Source organism: Salvelinus alpinus, chromosome 39 (genome assembly GCF_045679555.1).
Source record: "Salvelinus alpinus chromosome 39, SLU_Salpinus.1, whole genome shotgun sequence".
Lineage (NCBI taxonomy): Eukaryota > Metazoa > Chordata > Actinopteri > Salmoniformes > Salmonidae > Salvelinus > Salvelinus alpinus.
This window is the reverse complement of record NC_092124.1, coordinates 995543-1013732: the sequence shown is the minus strand read 5'-3', so window position 1 is coordinate 1013732 and position 18190 is coordinate 995543. Positions and strand designations below refer to the sequence as shown.

Genomic DNA, 18190 nt, shown 5'->3' with positions numbered 1-18190 from the left:
TTTATGATGAGTATTTCTGTTATTTGACGTGGCTCTCTGCAATTTCTCCGGATATTTGAGGCATTTCTGAACATGGCGCCAATGTAAACGGAGGTTTTTGGATATAAATATGAACTTAATCGAACAAGACATATGTATTGTGTAATATGAAGTCCTGAGTGTCATCTGATGAAGATCAAAGGTTAGTGATTCATTTTCTCTCTATTTGTGCTATTTGTGACTCCTCTCTTTGGCTGGAAAAATGGCTGAATTTATCTTTGAGTTGGTGGTGACCTAATAATCGTTTGTGGTGCTTTCGCTGAAAAGCCTATTTGAAATCGGACACTTTGGTGGGATTAACAACAAGATTACCTTTAAAAATGGTATAAGACACATGTATGTTTGAGGAATTTTAATTATGAGATTTCTGTTGCTTGAATTTGGCGCCCTGCACTTTCACTGGCTGTTGTCATATCGATCCCGTTACCAGGATTACAGCCATAAGAAGTTTGTGTTATGACTGAGTAACAGATTCTCAAATTGCCTCATTACCTCAGACAAAGCAGAACTATCTGGGTCAAGCAGTTATTGTACTGCTTCACATTTATGAAATAGGACTCCTCCATGGAATCTGGGCAAGGCAAATTCAACAAACACAAGGGTGAGGCCACTGTCAGTAAATATACAAAAAAATGTCCACATACCAGACCAAACAAAAGTTCCAGTTGTCAAAACAGATAAGGCTAAATGTCTGGTATGATATTGTTAAGAAGAGAGTCAAAGGGCAACCTTTCAAGCCATTTAGATACTTCAGTCACATGTCTTCACCCATAGGGAGAATATGTAGGACTGTGAAAAGCAGAACATTCACACCTTTTCCCACAGAACCACACTGACTGTCTGAGTCACCGTCTGAAAAGGCTAAAAATACAGATGGGCGTACTTGCTAAAGCAGCAACACCAACCCTGTTCATGCAGGAATTGTGTTGGTCAATTAAGCATGAATCTGTGTGTTTAAAGGCTTTGCTTAAAGCATGGGTCAAGGACAGCTACAATTTTAAATAACTATTCATTGAAACACTTCAAAGATTCATCAATTCCAAATTCTCTATAGGAAATAAATTATTATTAGGCTATAGTCTGTAGGTAGAAAACCTTGTGACATTGTCATCATTGACCCATAAGGAATTACTGGAACGGTGGTTAATAATTGGCTTTTTGATGCCGGCTATAAAATGTTAATGGCATAGGCAGCTGTATTACGTCAGTAAGTCAGGCTTTGACACATTGGATTAAAACACTACCATAACTTCCTCTTGCAAGTTGGACACAGTAGAATGGTGTTCACACACACTTAAACAAAAGCCTGAATGACAAAAACTTTGCATTTTTAGGGCCAGGATACCAAACTTGGCATAGCTACGGTGGAAGGCTAGCACTTTTATAGCACCCAGTCAGTATAAAGCTAACTCATAGCAGCTATATTATCTGCATTTCTGAAACCAACGTGGTAGGATAGGAGGTTGGCACTTGGCATGGTCCCCTGGCATTGTCAAGGGTTTATTATTACTTGGAAATACCAAAGTCGAACATGAACTCCGCCCCTCAGTTGCCTTGGACTGTTGTCTAAATAATGCAGATAGCCGCCACTAGATAGCTAGCCAAGAAAGGCTAGCACTAGCGTAAATGCTTGTGTGAAGTGCAGGTAAGCTTAACTGCTCCGTTCACAGACCATGCTAACGAGATCAAGCAGTGCTAATGCGAACATCAAAATGAGAGGATGAGCCAAGCCCTTAAGAAGATTTAAAATGGCATCCCAGAGTGAGCCAAAATCAACCGGCGAATGGGACAGGTCTGCTTCATTGGAACCAGATGAGATCAAGTTCATGAACCAACAGTAGGCTATCTGGAGGATACACATAAAATGTGTTGCTGCCTAAATATTACTATTGGGAACATAAATGGGAAAATATACTATAAACAAGCGCAAACACAGAGCACTGCTTTGTTTATGTGTGTGTCATTTGGTATGTGCATGAGTGCATGAACCACTCCAGAAGACAAAACCTAATAAAGACAAATAATATTTTGGAAGCTCATCCGGGGAAGTAGTAAGCCAGTATACTTTCTCCTTATTCCGTTGCATTAGGACAAAGCATAGGTCCTAATGCATTTCTAATAGTTCAATAGGATTCAGTGTATGAAGATATTCTCTGTCATTGGACTTGTTTTAAACATTGCCAAAAACATCCACAGGTAGGCTTGTCTAACTGTTGAGGTAGATAAGACAGACTCCTATCCATCTTGTCCTCCCAGAGAACGAGTTGTAACAAGCCAATATAGCTGTACCAATTCCTGAAGAACAAAAACAGGTTAAAAGACACAGAAATGGTTCTAAGGTACTGAAAGGGTGAACATGGGGGCAAGGTTTGGCATATCAGAGAGACAGAGCTCAGGCCCCTGGAGTTCAGTAGCCTGGAAACTAGCTAACAAGTGGGGGGAGGGAAGGATAACAACAGCAGCCTCCTGATCAGCTGAGCTGAGGGAGGAAACCAAGGCTTGCTTCTTAAAGAGCAGGGCAGAACGTAAGGCAACCGGGGCTTACTAGCGAGACTGGTAAAGTGATTGCATAGTATGTGACTACTTCATGCAGCCCATTACAGAGATCGAGTGCATAAAAGATAGCCTTTCTATCCAAAAAAAAGAGGCAGTTATTATGAATCCACGACACTTCCGGAGGGCATCACCACCTGAAGCACACTCCATTAATGATGCACAATTACTCATTTGACGTTGGCAAGGACCCAAGTGAATCTGCATCGAACTAACAGCTTGGAGTGGTCGAACACAACAGCAGGGGATCTGACAGTGACTGGGAACATCGAGGCAGCAGTCCAAATCACTGCCTACAGCAATTACCCAGCCATGTGAAAGGCCTATTAAATGCAGGGTGCTGTATCCACACACACAGGAAACACTGGGTGTGATTCTTATAGGCTGACTACACCACTCGCGTCGCGTGAGTGAGCGTTGCAAAATACATTTATAAATCTATGTTATTCAATCATTGCACCCACACGCCAATGAGCGTCTGTGTTGCCAAGGGCTAAAATAGAACTCCTTTCTATTTCTGACGCAGCGCAAGTCCTGCCTCTCCCATCTCCTCATTGGTTATAACCACGTGGGTGATTGAAAGACGAACTGTGTTGCCGGTCGGTGTAGTAATACTATGAAAGTTTAGATGCCAATCACCATATAAGTTCAAAGATGAAAAAGCCTGGAAGGAGGAGAGATGACTAGAAACGATTCGTTTGACCATTTTATGTGTGGATTAATTGTCAGAGTAGAGGACCTTTTGCATTTCAGGTAAAATAACAACTCAATGTTTATATCCCAGGACAAATTAGCTAGCAACAGCAAGCTAGCTAAATAGGACAAATTAGCTAGCAAGTGCAAGCTAACTAGCTAAATTGCCATAAAGGTTTAATAGTTTTCGACCTGTTCCCAAATTAATGTAATTGGTTCAGAGTTTGTTTTGATATTTTAACCTGCGTGTCGTCAGTGCATTTGGTGTAGGGGGACAAAATAAATGTGCGCATGATGGCATACGCGCGGAGCCGGTTTGGGTTCCGTGTTACGATTGCTGGGATCAGTCACACGTACAGGCCACACCATGGCAAGGATGGGACAATAGTGTCACTACTGCATAAAGGTGGCTGCTGGTATGCTGAGACTTGAAGGCAAACATAACATCATGGCTTGTACCTGTAAACACAACTCAATTAAAGTTATTCAATTAAAATACAAATTTAATGAAACAATTGTATTGGCATTAGGTGGAGAATGCATGCAGGGGAATTCACAGGAAGCATAGGCCATCACCAGCATTTTCACTGGTGCTACCAGACACCACAGTACAACAACTAACCAGGAAGTATACCCCATAAAACTAAGATAGTTACGCAAAATTTAAACCAACAACACAAATGCACTAGCCCATACACCTACTAGAGTTGCACCAAGCAGACAAATTTGAAAGGTAAGGGGTAGGCACAAAAAAAAAAGGGATCAACTATTAAAGAAAATTTAAAATCAATAATTATTGATTCAGAGCTTTAACTCGAGTTCATGTTGTATGTTGTTAAGAAATGGTTCATAAGCTATATCAGCATTGGATATCATAAAAATAACGATATCCTGAACTATGGTGTAATCCTATCCACGTTTTTGTGACATATAGCAACATGAACCAGAGTGCTGAAATTAATGATTCCCAGAGCTGTTCTCTGCATTGAAGATAAATATCACCTTTGTATGAGTATCTTCATTTTTCTTTTGTTCCTTTGGTGTATCATTATCAGTAGTCACTGTATGGCAATTTTCCCTTTTAGCACCGGCATTGTCAGAATGTGCATTGACACTAGTGTTTGGATCATCATCATCATACTCAGCATTCACACTGTTAAGCGTAATTTCATTGTCGCTCTGAACATGATCATTTTGAGCGCCATCGCTGTCGTCAGCATTATTGTTGTCATTTTGAACATCACTGTCGTTTTCAGCTCTGTCATCATGTGGAACTTCATCATTGTTCAGTACATAGTCAGTACAATCAAAGCTGTGAGCATCCTCCTTGCTCTCGCTTCGAAAGTCCTCAATATTCTCAGCCTCCGTAGATGAACCCACTTGCATGTCCTGGGCTGGAGCCTTCCTGGACTCAGCCTCAACACTGACTTTGGACATTCCTGAAAACAAACATAGGAGGGCATGAATAGGTCCCTGCCAGCCACCACACTTAATAACGTAGAGGACATCGATCCAGGCAGCTGCATTGGAGGCCAACACCTCAAGACGCAAGATAACCGTCCTTTCAAGTTATTGATTTGCTGGGGGGAAAGAATGCAGCCTAAACTCATGGCACGCTTGCTTGTCCGGTGATTCTGTTTTACTAAGACTTAACAAGGAGTAAATAAGTGTGACGATATTACACAGGCTGACTATTGTTAAGAAGAAATACTAGGACTATTTTAAATGCAACTCCAAAGAGTGGCATAAAGAACCTGGGCCACTATTCCAAAGAGACAAATGTCAATGCACATTCTTGCCTTCAATGGCAATTGACAAATTAGGTGAATAGCTATGCTGCTGGATAGGCTAGTTCATCACCACACAATCATTGTTTGTGCAGGGATCTTGACCAATGTCTGCAGGGGCGATTCCAGGCAAAAGCGACATAAGTGGTCGCTTAGGGCCCCCAGCTGCCAGGGGGCCCAGATTGATTTTGTTAGTCATTTTCACTCAGATATCACAACATGGCATAAGTCATTACAAAATGTGTATAATTGCAGGAAATTACCTTTAAAAATGCAAAAATGTCTTTCCACCCCATTGGAAAAAGTGGCAGAATTGCAGGAAATTAGCTGTAGAACTGCAAATGCGAAACTGGTTATAAAATTGCAATGTTCTCCACCGGACCCCATTGCAAAATGTGTAGAATTGCAGAAACATTGTTTTAAAACTGCAACATTTTCTCTACGCCGAATTGCAAAATGTGTAGAATTGCAGGTCACGAACTTTAAAACTAAAATGTCTCTCTTCAATCAAGAGGAAGGCAACTAAAATGTTTTGAGGTGCGGGTCCCCTCAACCAAATCTCATGTAGGGCCCCCAAATGGCTAGAGCCAGCCCACTCTGACATTCAAGAAAACTTGAAAGACTAGAGGGTCTTGCTGATTCTTTTCTGTCACAACTTTATGACTTTTTATGACTGTTAACATAATCTCTCTTCCTGGTGGAGGAAACAAAGTAATTTTAATCATAGGTGCACTTGTAGTATACAAAATATTAGGAACACCTGCTCTTTTCATGACAGACTGACAAGGTCAAAGCCATGATTCCTTATGGATTTCACTTGTTAATTCCACTTCAAATCATTGTAGAAAAGGCGAGGAGACAGATTAAAGGATTTTTAAGACTTGAGACAATTATTGTGTATGTGTGCCATTCAGAGAGTGAATGGGCAAGACAAATTATTTAAGTGACTCTACAGGGTGTCAAGAACTGCAACGCGGCTGGGTTTTTCAGGCTCAACAGATTCCCGTATGTATCAGGAATGGTCCACCACCCAAAAGACTTCCAGCCAACTTGTAGGAAGCATTGGAGTCAACATGGGCCAGCTGCGGGAAGCATTGGAGTCAACATGGGCGAGCATCCCTGTGGAACGCTTGACACCTTGTAGAGTCCATGCCCCGACAGATTAAGGCTGTTCTGAGGGCAAAAGGGGGTCAACTCAATATTAGGTAGGTGTTCCAAAATGTTTTGTACACTCAATGTATAGGCCTACTAATCTATGACTTTGACCATTCCTGCTTTGTAGGCAAACATAATTGTTCTCTCTGATCTCCTGGTAATACCACAATACTGTGGCGCCAACTGTAAAACAGTGCTTCCTGTAGATGACCAGATATTAGACCATATACATGTCATGGAAAACAGATTTAAAGTTTAAAAAACAGATTTAAGGTGGCAAAAAATACTACCATTTAGACCTCTGAACAGAGAACATTACTCTTCAACATTTTACTCATAACATTGAAGTAATGTTTTACTTTAAAATGAGGGCGCTGATGAATCCTGTTCAGTGAAGGAAGCGATTGTCATGATGACATGAAGCAAATATATCCAAATGAGGGGATGAGGGAAACAGCTGGTTATGTTGGATATCAATCAAATGTATTTATAAAGCCCTTCTTACATCAGCTGATGTCACAAAGTGTTGTACAGAAACCCAGCCTAAAACCCCAAACAATGCAGGTGTAGAAGCACGGATATGGTTGTTATTTGGCTATTTTATCAACCAATTCAAGTGTGATCAGAATTGATTAATGTAAATTACATTTCATGTTTTACACTTTATTCCATAACAGGGGGTGTTGTTGACCTAAATGTCTGACTTTAGTGATATGTATGCCTATATAGATAATAATGTAAGCAAAAGGGAAATTTTGTTTGGCATGGCCCGTTGCCCCGGGTGGGTGGAGATTTTTGGCAATCTCCAATGGAGTGTCTAAAAACATACAAACTGGGACATGCAAAACCCACCGGACTAAATGTCATAATGGACACGTAAACGGTAGTCAGTTCAGTAGTTTGCTATCTTAAAAAAAGAGGACATGCTAATTAGAAGCCATCTATAACGTTCTAATTTATCGAATGAAAATAAAACTATTGGCAAACTTTTAATTGATTGCGAGCTAAACCCTGAAAAATGGTCTGGCTTCGCTGCTACCCTAGCATTCCATTATAACAAAGCAACACTCACTTTGGATGTAAAATAGTAACTAACCGCTACCTAGCGAACGTTATAATATTTCTTAGTTAAAACATTAACGTAGCTTGCTAGATAGCAGGTACAGAAACAGTTGCCTGTTAGCTGTAACGTTACTGTTAACTATGAATGACAATGTCGACACTGTCAGTCAGAAGAACGTAACTAACTTGTTGCTTAACGTTGGCATTTGTCCAGCTGAGTGATCACCAAACGCGGAAACACGAGAACTAACTTTTAGAACTAATCACGGTAACGTTACTAGCTTTCTATACACAAATGTCATTGGTAATCCCATAGAACGGTGCACAATTGGCCCAGCGTCGTCCGAGTTAGGGTAGGGTTTGGCCGGGTAGGCCGTCATTGTAAAGAACAATTGTTCTTAACTGACTTGCCTAGTTAAATAAAGGTTAAATTAAAAAAGCTAGCTAAGTCACATGACACGGTCATAGACCGTCACTGCTAGCTAAAGCTAGTTAGCTAAACTTAGCTAGTTAGCTTGACTGCTTGTTGTTGTGCTGAAAAACTTAAATATGCAACTAATAATGTTCAGAAAATGTACCTGCAGCTTTTGTCCCGGACCTTTATCTCTGTGTTTCTTGGTGCAAAAGGTTCCACTCCCGGGATTTGTGAAGAAAATATAGCTAGCTTACTACTTACTCACTGTATAAAATGTATTTCAGCGCCCATTGGGTCCCTGGTGCCCCTGGCCTGTGTGAAGCTACCCATAATAAGGACGTCAGTGGAATTTGCAGTTCGTATTCAAAATAAAAGTTCCCCACTGAAACTGATCCAAACGGATACAAATAGTGGAATATTACTAGATCATTCTAAACAAGTTTGGAATGTTGTTATATAACTTAAAAATAAATACAATACATAATTAATTTGACAAACAGTAAACAAAGAAACAACAGTTCAAATAGCACTGTGTATGTATTAGACTGCATACTTACATTAGGGGCATACATACACTGAGTGTATAAAACATTAGGAACACCTGCCTAATATTGAGTTCCATCCCTTTTGCTCTCAGAACAGCTTCAATTCATCAGGCATGGAATCTACAACGTGTCAAAGGTGTTCCATAGGGATGCTGGCCCATGTTGATTCCAATGCTTCCCACAGTTGTGTCAAGTTGTCTGATTGTCCTTTTGGTGGTGGACCATTCTTGAAACACACAGGAAACTGTTGAGCGTGAAAAACCTAGCAGCATTGCAGTTTTTGACACACTCAAGCCGGTGCACCTGGCACCTACTACCATACCCCTTTCAAAGGCACTTAAATATTTTGTCTTTCCCATTCACCCCTCTGAATGGCACACATACACAATCCATGTTTCAATTGTTATCCAATACACACATTTGAATGACTGGTGAGGTGATTTCACATAGTCAAAGTCCTGCAATAAGAGCTATAACGATAATATTTGTGTAAATTCTTTGGAAATGTAATCTGTGGGTGTCACTGTGTAGGCTGATACCCAATACAGTGCATTCGGAAAGTATTCAGACCCCATTAATTTTCCCACTTTTTAAAAAAGTTACAGCCTTATTCAAAAAAAGTTATCCTAATCTATCTACACACAACACCCCATAATGACAAAGTGAAAACAGGATTTTAGAAATGTTGCAAATCTATTAAAAGTTTTAAAAAACAGAAACACCTTATTTACAGTACATACATTTTCAGGCCCTTTGCTATGAGACTCCAAATTGAGCTCAGGTGAATACTGTTTCCATTGATCATCCTTGAGATGTTTCAACAACTTGATTGGAGTCCACTTGTGGTAAATTCAATTGATTGGACATGATTTGGAAAGGCACACGAATCAAATCAAAATAAAATGTTATTGGTTACATACACCTGTCTAGCAGATGTTATTGCTGGTGTAGCGAAATGCTTGTGTTTCTAGCAACGACAGTGCAGTAATATCTAACAAGTAATATCTAACAATTTCCCAACATATACCCAATACACACAAATCTAAGTAAGGAATGGAATGAATAATATATACATATATGAACGAGCAATGTCAGAGCGGCATAGAGTAAGATACAGTAGAATAGTATAGAATACACTATATACATATGAGATGAGTAATGCAAGATATGTAAACATTAAACATTAAAGTGTCTAGTGTTCCATTTATTAAAGTGGCCAGTCTATTTAAATAGGCAGCAGCCTCTATGTGCTAGTGATGGCTTTTTAACACCTGTCTATATAAGGTCCCACAGTTGACTGTGCATGTCAGAGCAAAAACCAAGCCATTGTGGTGACCGAGAACCTGATGTTCACTCTGACAGAGCACCAGTGTTCCTCTGTGGAGATGGGAGAACCTTCCAAAAGGACAACCATCTCTGCGGCACTCCACCAATCAGGCCTTTATGGTAGAGTGGCCAGACGGAAGCCTCTCCTCAATAAAAGGCACATGACAGCTCGCTTGTAGTTTGCCAAAACTAGACCATGAGAAACAAGATTCCCTGGTCTGATGAAATTAGAGATTGAGCTCTTTGGCCTGAATGCCATGGGTCACGTGTGGATGAAACCAGGCACTGCTCATCACCTGGACAATACCATCCCTACGGTGAAGCATGGTGGTGGCAGCCTCATGCTGTGGGGATGGTTTTCAGCGGCAGGGACTGGGAGACTAATCAGGATCGATATGTGATATTTTAGTTTTTTTATACTTTAGCAAAAATTTCTAAAAACCTGTTTTTGGAAAAAGTGAAGGGGTCTGAATGCTTTCCGATTGCACTGGATCTTTATGTTCCCAATGCAATTATGCAGTCTAATACATCCACAGTGGGATTAGAACAATTTACATAATCACATTCCAACCTTGCTTGGCATTATCTAGTCCAAATATGGCATTATTCCACTATTTGTATCCGTTTGGATGAGTTTCATTTGGCAACTTTTATTTTGAAGTTGAACAGCAAATTCCACTATTGTGGATCATCCTTGTTTGTGGCTAGTTTCACACAGGTGTTTCTTCAGTAGGTTTTATGTTGCCACAAAGTCACATTCCACAGTCACAATGTCAAAATTGGCAACCAAAATGTGCTTTTTGGACTTAATTTAAGGTTAAGGCATAAGGTTAGCAGTGTGGTTAAGGTTATGGTTACGGTTAGGGTTAAAATCACATTTTAAGAAGATAAATTGTAGAAATGGGCGGGTTTTATGATTTTGTGGCAATAGAAGCTAGTGTCAACCCTGTTTGAGCTCAGACCAGACCCAGAAAAGGACACTGTGGCCCGTCCAAAGTTAGCCCCGGATAGGGCCAACCAGGAAGGATATAACCCCACCCACTTCGCCAAAGCACAGCCCCCACACCACCAAAGGGATATCAACAGACTACTAACTTACCACTAACTTACTACCGTCAGTACCATCTGGAGCAATGTCTCATAGTGATTCTTTTGAAGGTCTATGTCCCTAGAAATGGAAAATGTGTCCTAGTATTTCAGCAGTGGTAGCTCTCTGTGTGTTATCACTCTTTCTTTCATCCCTCCATCCCATTCATTTTCACATAGGATTTTACCCTAGGACAAATGATGGCAGTAGAGAAACAGTTATTACACATTCATTCATCATATATCATTGGAAAGCTTATGTTCGTGGCAACTAACCTTTTGACCTTTGACCTTTAGGCTACATATCAGAAATTACCTAAATAAATAGCTTTAAAAAATAAACAGCTAATACTTTTATAAAAATCTTTGTTTCTCAACCATTAAGAACAAAAAAGGTAGCCCTATTACATCCTCTGAGCTAAATTACAAAACTTTAATAAAGCCATTGCCCTGCACATTTTAAATGGCTTTTCAGAATGGGATTGAATTGAAAAATGTGATTTGGGCAATTTCAAGCAATCTCATTTGTGAGAGGGAAGTCTGTAATAAAAGTGTTTTTCCAGTGAGCAGCACAGGAAGCCTCTACACAGGGCAAAGAGATGGAGTCCAAACAGCTACCTGCAAGTCTGATTAAGTGAAGGCATTACTATTATGGTCAAAGTAATAATGAGGCAATAACTTTGAAATATGCATTTGGTGGTGGACTATATTGATATTATATATGACTTAATAAAAGTTAACAACGTTATTTGGGTAAGAGTCAATTCAACAGAATAAATAAATACAAATACTAGATTTTATTTGGACAGTTACTTTAAGACATACATTATATTAGGACCATTTAGACTGAAGAACTGAACTTGATTTATATTCTTTTTTGCAGAGCTCTGGGCAGGCCAGGCTGGCGGACCCCAACCCCTCTGTAAGTCATTGTCATGTCAGTGAGGAAACTGAAATCCAAAAATACACACCTAAAATGTCTGCATGTCTGTCTGTTTCACAATATGTAGACATACAGTATATGTGCACCCAAGGAAAGAAAGCTAAGAGCAAGTGGAATTGTCTCTCTCTTTCTACAGGTCTGTAAGATGTAAGGACGCACCCCTTTCAAGCTAAGGCAGCGGTGAAGAGCAGGCTGCTGCTGAAGCTGCACCAACTGCTGGAAAATAGTCAAGTCAAGGTTTTGAATGGATGAAGGACATATAGTGCCATCGGAAAGTATTCAGCCCCCTTGACTTTTTCCAAATTTTGTTAGGTTACAGCCTTATTCTACAATGTATTAAATAGTTTCCCCCCCTCATCAATCTACACACAAGACCCCATAATGACAAAGCAAAAACAGGTTTTAGAATATTTTGCTAATTCATAAAAAAAATAAGAAATATCACATTTACATAAGTATTCAGATCCATTACTCAATACTTTGTTGTAGTGCCTTTGGCAACAATTACAGCCTTAAGTCTTCTTGGGTATGATTCTACAAGCTTGGCACACCTGTATTTGGGGAGTTTCTCCCATTCCTCTCTGCAGATCCTCTCAAGCTCTGTCAGGGTGGATTGGGAGCGTAGCTGCACAGCTATTCTCAGGTCTCTCCAGAGATGTTAGATCGGGTTCAAGTCCGGGCTCTGGCTGGGCCACTCAAGGACATTCAGAGATTTGTCCCGAAGCCACTCTTGCGTTGTCTTGGCTGTTTGCTTAGGGTCATTGACATGTAGGAAGACAAACCTTCGACCCCAGTCTAAGGTCCTGAGTGCTCTGGAGCAGGTTTTCATCAAGGATCTCTCTGTACTTTGCTCCGCTCATCATTGCCTCAATCCTGACTAGTCTCCCAGTCCCTGCCACTGAAAAACATCACCACAGCATGATGCTGCCACTGCCATAATTCACCGTAGGGATGGTGCCAGGTTTCCTCCAGACGTGATGCTTGGCATTCAGGCCAAAGAGTTTAATCTTGGTTTCATCATACACGAGAATCTTGTTTCTCATGATCTGAAAGTCTTTAGGTGCCTTTTGGCACACTCCAAGTGGGCTGTCATGTGCTTTTCACTGAGGAGTGGCCTCCATCTGGCCACTCTACCACAAAGGCCTGATTGGTGAAGTGTTGCAGAGATGGTTGTCCTTCTGGAAGGTTCTCCCATATCCACAGAGGAACTCTAGACGAAGGCCGTTCTCCCCCGATTGCTCAGTTTGGCCGGGTGGCCAGCTCTAGGAAGAGTCTTGGTGGTTCTAAACTTCTTCCATTTAAGATTGATGGAGGCCACTGTGTTCTTGGGGACCTTCAATGCTGCAGACCTTTTTTGGTACCCTTCCCCAGATCTGTGTCTCGACACAATCTTGTCTCGGTGCTCTACGGACAATTCCTTCGACCTCATGGCTTGGTTTTTGCTCTGACATGCACTGTCAACTGTGGGACCTTATATAGACAGATGTGTGCCTTTCCAAATCATGTCCAATCAATTGAATTTACCACAGGTAGATTCCAATCAGGTTGTAGAAACATCTTAAAGATGATCAATGGAAACAGGATGCACCTGAGCTCAATTTCGAGTCTTATAGCAAAGGGTCTGAATACTTATGTAAATAAGGTATTTCTGGTTTTATTTTGTATAAAACCTGTTTTCGCTTTGTCATTATGGGGTATTGTGTGTAGATTGCTGAGGATTTTTAAAAATCAATTTTAGAATAAGGCTGTAATGTAACAACATTTGGAAAAGGTCAAGGGGTCTAAATACTTTCCGAAGGCAGGGTAATGGATGAGGAGAGGAGAAAGGAGCATGAAGACCTAAGCACAAGGACCTAATAACCAATATTCTGGCATTTGAGCAAAAAGTGAAATGGGAGCAGAACTAATCTTTAGAGCTGGACTGGACTCGGCACATGGCCAGTTTCTCAGACCAGTGGGCCCAGCAGGAGAGGGTCTGAAAGAGGGAGCGGGGAGAGATGACAAGGAAGATCTACTGCTCAGTGCTCACCACCAGAGATATCCAGGATACTCATGAGAAAGTGTAGAAAGAGAAAGCTGAGATGTGGGTAAGAGCTTTAGGATGCAGAAGATCTTAAGCGCGCCTCCAAGCAGACCAAGGCTGAGAACGCAAGGGCAGAGACGGAGAAAGCTACCCTCCAGGAAATTATTCACACACTTAATGAAGATGAACGAGGATATAAACGGTGAAGCCTAGTTAATGCAATGAACAATCTGTCATGACCTACTACAGATCACTTGACTGAAATGATAAATACTTGCCCACTCCCCCTTGAGGACACATAATTGCATATACCTGTAGCATACAAATTGCCACTTGCATTGATGAACAGGTGTGGATTTAAGAATGGGATCATGAATGGTCACTTCTGGTGTTTTTCCCAATTTTGGGGATGCAGTCAGAAAACCAGTTTGTCATTATCCATCTCACCAGCACTAACGGAAAAAAACATCATTTCCCATGAATCCTCAAAGACGTACTGTTGCAACGCAAGCTCGAGCAGCCAATTCCTGTCCAGTGGCCATATTGAAATCTCAAGTCTATTAGGACTCTAAAGGTACTGGATGGCTGTCTAACTGGAAGTCTTTAAAATATCGTATTTTTATAACAGAGGGATTTGAGCCAGACATTCCACCTGAGACTCTGCCTGTACTGGACTGCAAGTTGTCGCTGACTTTTGTGGGAAAATGAGTCCAACCGATGCTAAACGAGGAGCTAAACGCAGGAAGAACAAGCGGGGCGGTGGCAGCAGTAGCACTGTCTGCAGTACCAGTGGCAAGGCCGGGGTTTCAGCCACGGCCCTGAGTTCTCAAGCCACGGCAACACCCGTGTCTGCCATGGGCTTTTTGACATCAGGGAGCTCTGGAAATGGGAACATGGTCTCTATAACAGGCCTGAACGGAGAGGTGAGAATATACAGTCGACGTGTTGAACACTAACGTTAGAGATCGCGTTTAACGTTACACATAATCGAGAGACATTTGAGGCCTGACATTCTTCAGTAACGTTAGTTAAGCCACTGAGGTAGCTAGTTAGTTAACGTTAGTTAACTCGGGAAATGGCAACCTTACGTTGACAACAGCCAACAAGTTCGTTTAGCTGGCTAACTACGTTAGTAAACTTTCTAGATAAGGTAACGTGTTAGTTATAACGTTAGCTACTTGCTCAACTTGAACATAAACTAGCCTGGCTGACGTTTCTAGCCATCTTGTTCTAGCTACTCGACAACTACAATGTTGACAGCCCGAAAATAGCATAATTTGCTTACTCGACAGTCGTTATCTTATTAGCTTATTAGCTAACTGTTCGCGACGTTGTGTGATTGGATGTTTGTTACTTGCTAGATGGATAACTTAGTTTACACGCTAGATAGTTAGCTATGACCAAGCTGACCATCGACACTGCACTGTGCCCTTAAACTGAATAGTCTCTTGTAACTGACTAGCAACTAGTTACAGAATGCAACTAGCTAACAATTTCGCATCAATTTGTACAGCCAGTTGGCCGTACATTTCTTGTCTGATGTTTTCATATTCACAATTTTAGCAGGAGTAGTGGCTCACCAGACTAACGTTACAGGAAGTCTCAGTCGAGTCTGTCAGTGTCATCGGATTTGCCTGCTAAGTAACAGTAGGCCTATAGTTTGTTTACTCAAACTAATTATTTAATAGGTAGGTCATTACTAGTTAGGTCGTCCCCTGCGTTTACAGACACAAGAATAATGTGTAAGACAACGGCAAGAATACTGTCACACAGCCAAGCCAGCCAAAGAACTTCCACAACCACGATCCTGCAATATACCAATGGCATAGCTAACATAACAAAATTACATACTTTGCTGTGAAATGGCATATTGAGTGTCTTGCTTTGTTCTAGGTTTCTTACCTCCTCTCCATATATTGTAGCTATGCCTTGTCAGTCTCTCTATATCACAACAGTTGCCAGGGAAACAACATCCACTAATCACCAAAGACTAGGCCTATCATGTGTACGTCACATTGGCTACTACTAGGTTTACCATCTTTAGGGCTGAAGGACTTTCTCATATGATGAGCCAATATTCCCAAACAAGTCCATAATGCAGACTTGTTAATAACTTGCATACCTAGTCACTGTCTAAGCAAATCCAAGGAAAGTCTGATTTGAGCAAAATGCAACGTATTGCACTCACTCATTCAAAGATTGAGTTTCATTAGAATAACTAGCCTATATGCCAGACATTTTCTCCATTATGTACATTCAGTAGGCCCCATCTCTTGCAGGACCAGTTATTGGTCAAATTATTCATCTTGTTGGTTGTGTACTCAAGGAAAGAGAAAGACAGCTGCCAAGAGATGCTGGGTAGTGCACTTACTTTACATGGCATCTGCTGCCTGTCTTTGGGAAGGTTTGGGGTCAGTCCCACTCAAGACAAACAAAGCAGCTAGGCCTGGCTAATTATTGTAGAAAGAATTTACATAGATCTGCTCAGCATTTACACTTGTCAGGACTATTATTTTCATCTAAGAAGTAATATAATTTTCTCATAACCTTTTGTTTACCTCATCAATGTCTTTTGATTCATTCTTCAGATGTTTACAAAATCTTTGCATAGTGCATACATACACTGCATTTGATCTATCAACTCCAAATCGAGACTACACTCCGCGTATGTAAAGATCAGCTGTTGAAGACAGAAACAGCAGGTGAACTTGCTGGCCGTGTCAATATACTGCTGCGCTGAGCATTAATATGAAACGTAATATCTGCATATGTCCCTTGCAATATCGCCAGGACACATCATCAACTGCTTTGTGTTTTATTTGTAGTTCAAATAACATAATTCGGAGACAAACCTTAATTGTGTGTGGCCAAGTAGCCCCCAGCCAGGTCAAGTGCTAACATGCTTCAGATGGCCTTGTAATTGACGCTTGGCATCGTTGCTAATGAGAGGGGTGACTCCGGAGGTGTTGGTTCATGTCGGGCCCTTTGTGTCCTCCAGGTCCCTATGAACGGTAACGTTACACCACAATTTTCGGAGGGGCCGGTGAATTCCGACTTCTCTGGAGTCCTTCAGGTAATACATCACTCACTATCTCTGCAGCTACTCATATTAGGCCTACGGTAACATAGATCAGCATCAGTTTATCTGCTGTGAGTATCACTGTCTGTGTGAACTGAAAAGCCGGGGTGGCGTTCAATAGGCACAAACTGTATGGGAAAAATGGAGATGGCCCATCCTAAACTTTAGGACCAATCACTTTCCAATAAAAAAATGTTCCTACCTGTTTGTGCTTACTGCTCGTGACATTGTCTTAATTAACTTTAGAACCTGCCTGGGTAGGCTTCATATTGGAGGACTGACTAGTTAGTAGCTACTGGTTACTGCCACTACAGTAGTGCTACACCCTCGTCTAACTGACATCCACTCCGTCTCCAACCACCAGACCCCGTTCACATTTGGCCTGAGCCAGAGGGCCCCATACTCCACTACCGGTGACCGCTGCCTCCTGTGCCGGAGTGAGCGCAAGCCAGACAGCACCCTCCATCCTGACATGGGGCTCCCCGGGGCGGGGCAGAATGGTATGGTGCAGTCCCCCAGCACACTGCATCTGCCCCTGTGGGTGTGCTCCGACTGCCGGCGCACGGTAGAGAAGGAGGACCGCCACGCCTCCCTGGAGCAGTCGCTGGTGGTGAGTCACCACGGGCTGGTGGGGGGGAGAAGTAGGGTGGTGAGAAGTTGATGCTGGACCAATGAACTGAATGACAAAGGCTGTTTAAATTGATATTTGTGTGCAGTTAGTGGATAGCCAAGCGCTAGATAGATGCAGGCAGGCATTGGTGTAACATCATAACATAAACATTTTGTCTAGGCCTTTCAAAGTGTATTGCATTATGGGGATGAACATTTTCTGACTTGCACCTCCAGGTCGACTGCAGGAACTTTCCCAAAACCATGTGATCAAAGATCATGCAGTTTTTTTTATGAAGTCGCCTTCAAGTCGCTGCAGTTGCTTCTCACCAACTCCAACATGCAGCCATCACCTGCATTGTGGGAGGCACTATTTGTCAACCGATCATTAGGGTGTTTTTGGTTGACCCGTGCGAACGTGACCAACTACCTGACTGAAATTTGAACCAACTTTACTGCTATTCTACAGAAACAGGAGATGCAAACAAAAGTCATATTTGAGGACTCTAATCAATACATTTTACACACGTTATGTTTTCATGTTGTGAGTGTGATATGGGGGTACAGACATTTTTATAAAGGAAAAACTTTTATAAACAATAGCAGACAGTTCCATGTTGATCTGAGCGTTGCTGTTAGAAAACCACCACAGTGTCTGACTTTCGGCTGTCGCAGATACCTTCCCCGACTTCACTCGCTGACTTTCGTCTACTGTCGGCTTTGCTAGAGTACCTGCTCGAACACATCCATAGAGTCGGGGCAAAAGCGTGATGGCGACAGGCATACTAAAGGTAGAGCACAACAAGGATTAAGGAGACAGAGGGCTTGCAGCCGACTGACTGATCTACAAATTACCTTGCCATAAATAACTACTC

General features: G+C 41.6%; 2 protein-coding genes across 7 annotated transcripts in view; one reads left to right on the top strand and one right to left on the bottom strand.

Moving 5' to 3' along the window:
* LOC139566637 (arfaptin-1-like) overlaps positions 1-8085 on the bottom strand; it is a 37191-nt gene extending 29106 nt beyond the window's left edge. For 2 of the 3 annotated variants that reach the window (XM_071387875.1, XM_071387878.1), the window contains exons 1-2: positions 7868-8022; positions 4288-4724 (exon numbers count right to left, since the gene is read on the bottom strand). In XM_071387875.1, coding sequence (XP_071243976.1) covers positions 4288-4722 — 435 coding nt within the window. In that variant the 5' untranslated portion in view covers positions 4723-4724; positions 7868-8022. Of the gene's footprint in view, positions 1-4287; positions 4725-7867 lie in introns of all 3 variants that reach the window. The other variant, XM_071387877.1, reaches the window with a different exon arrangement.
* A 5830-nt stretch (positions 8086-13915) lies between these two features.
* Positions 13916-18190, top strand: part of LOC139566638 (protein FAM193A-like) — a 36415-nt gene continuing 32140 nt past the window's right edge. The window contains exons 1-3 of one of the 4 annotated variants that reach the window (XM_071387880.1): positions 13916-14550; positions 16626-16700; positions 17071-17316. In XM_071387880.1, the coding sequence (XP_071243981.1) occupies positions 14332-14550; positions 16626-16700; positions 17071-17316 (540 nt within the window). In that variant the 5' untranslated portion in view covers positions 13916-14331. The remainder of the gene's footprint in view (positions 14551-16625; positions 16701-17070; positions 17317-18190) is intronic. The other 3 variants (XM_071387879.1, XM_071387881.1, XM_071387882.1) reach the window with 3 other exon arrangements.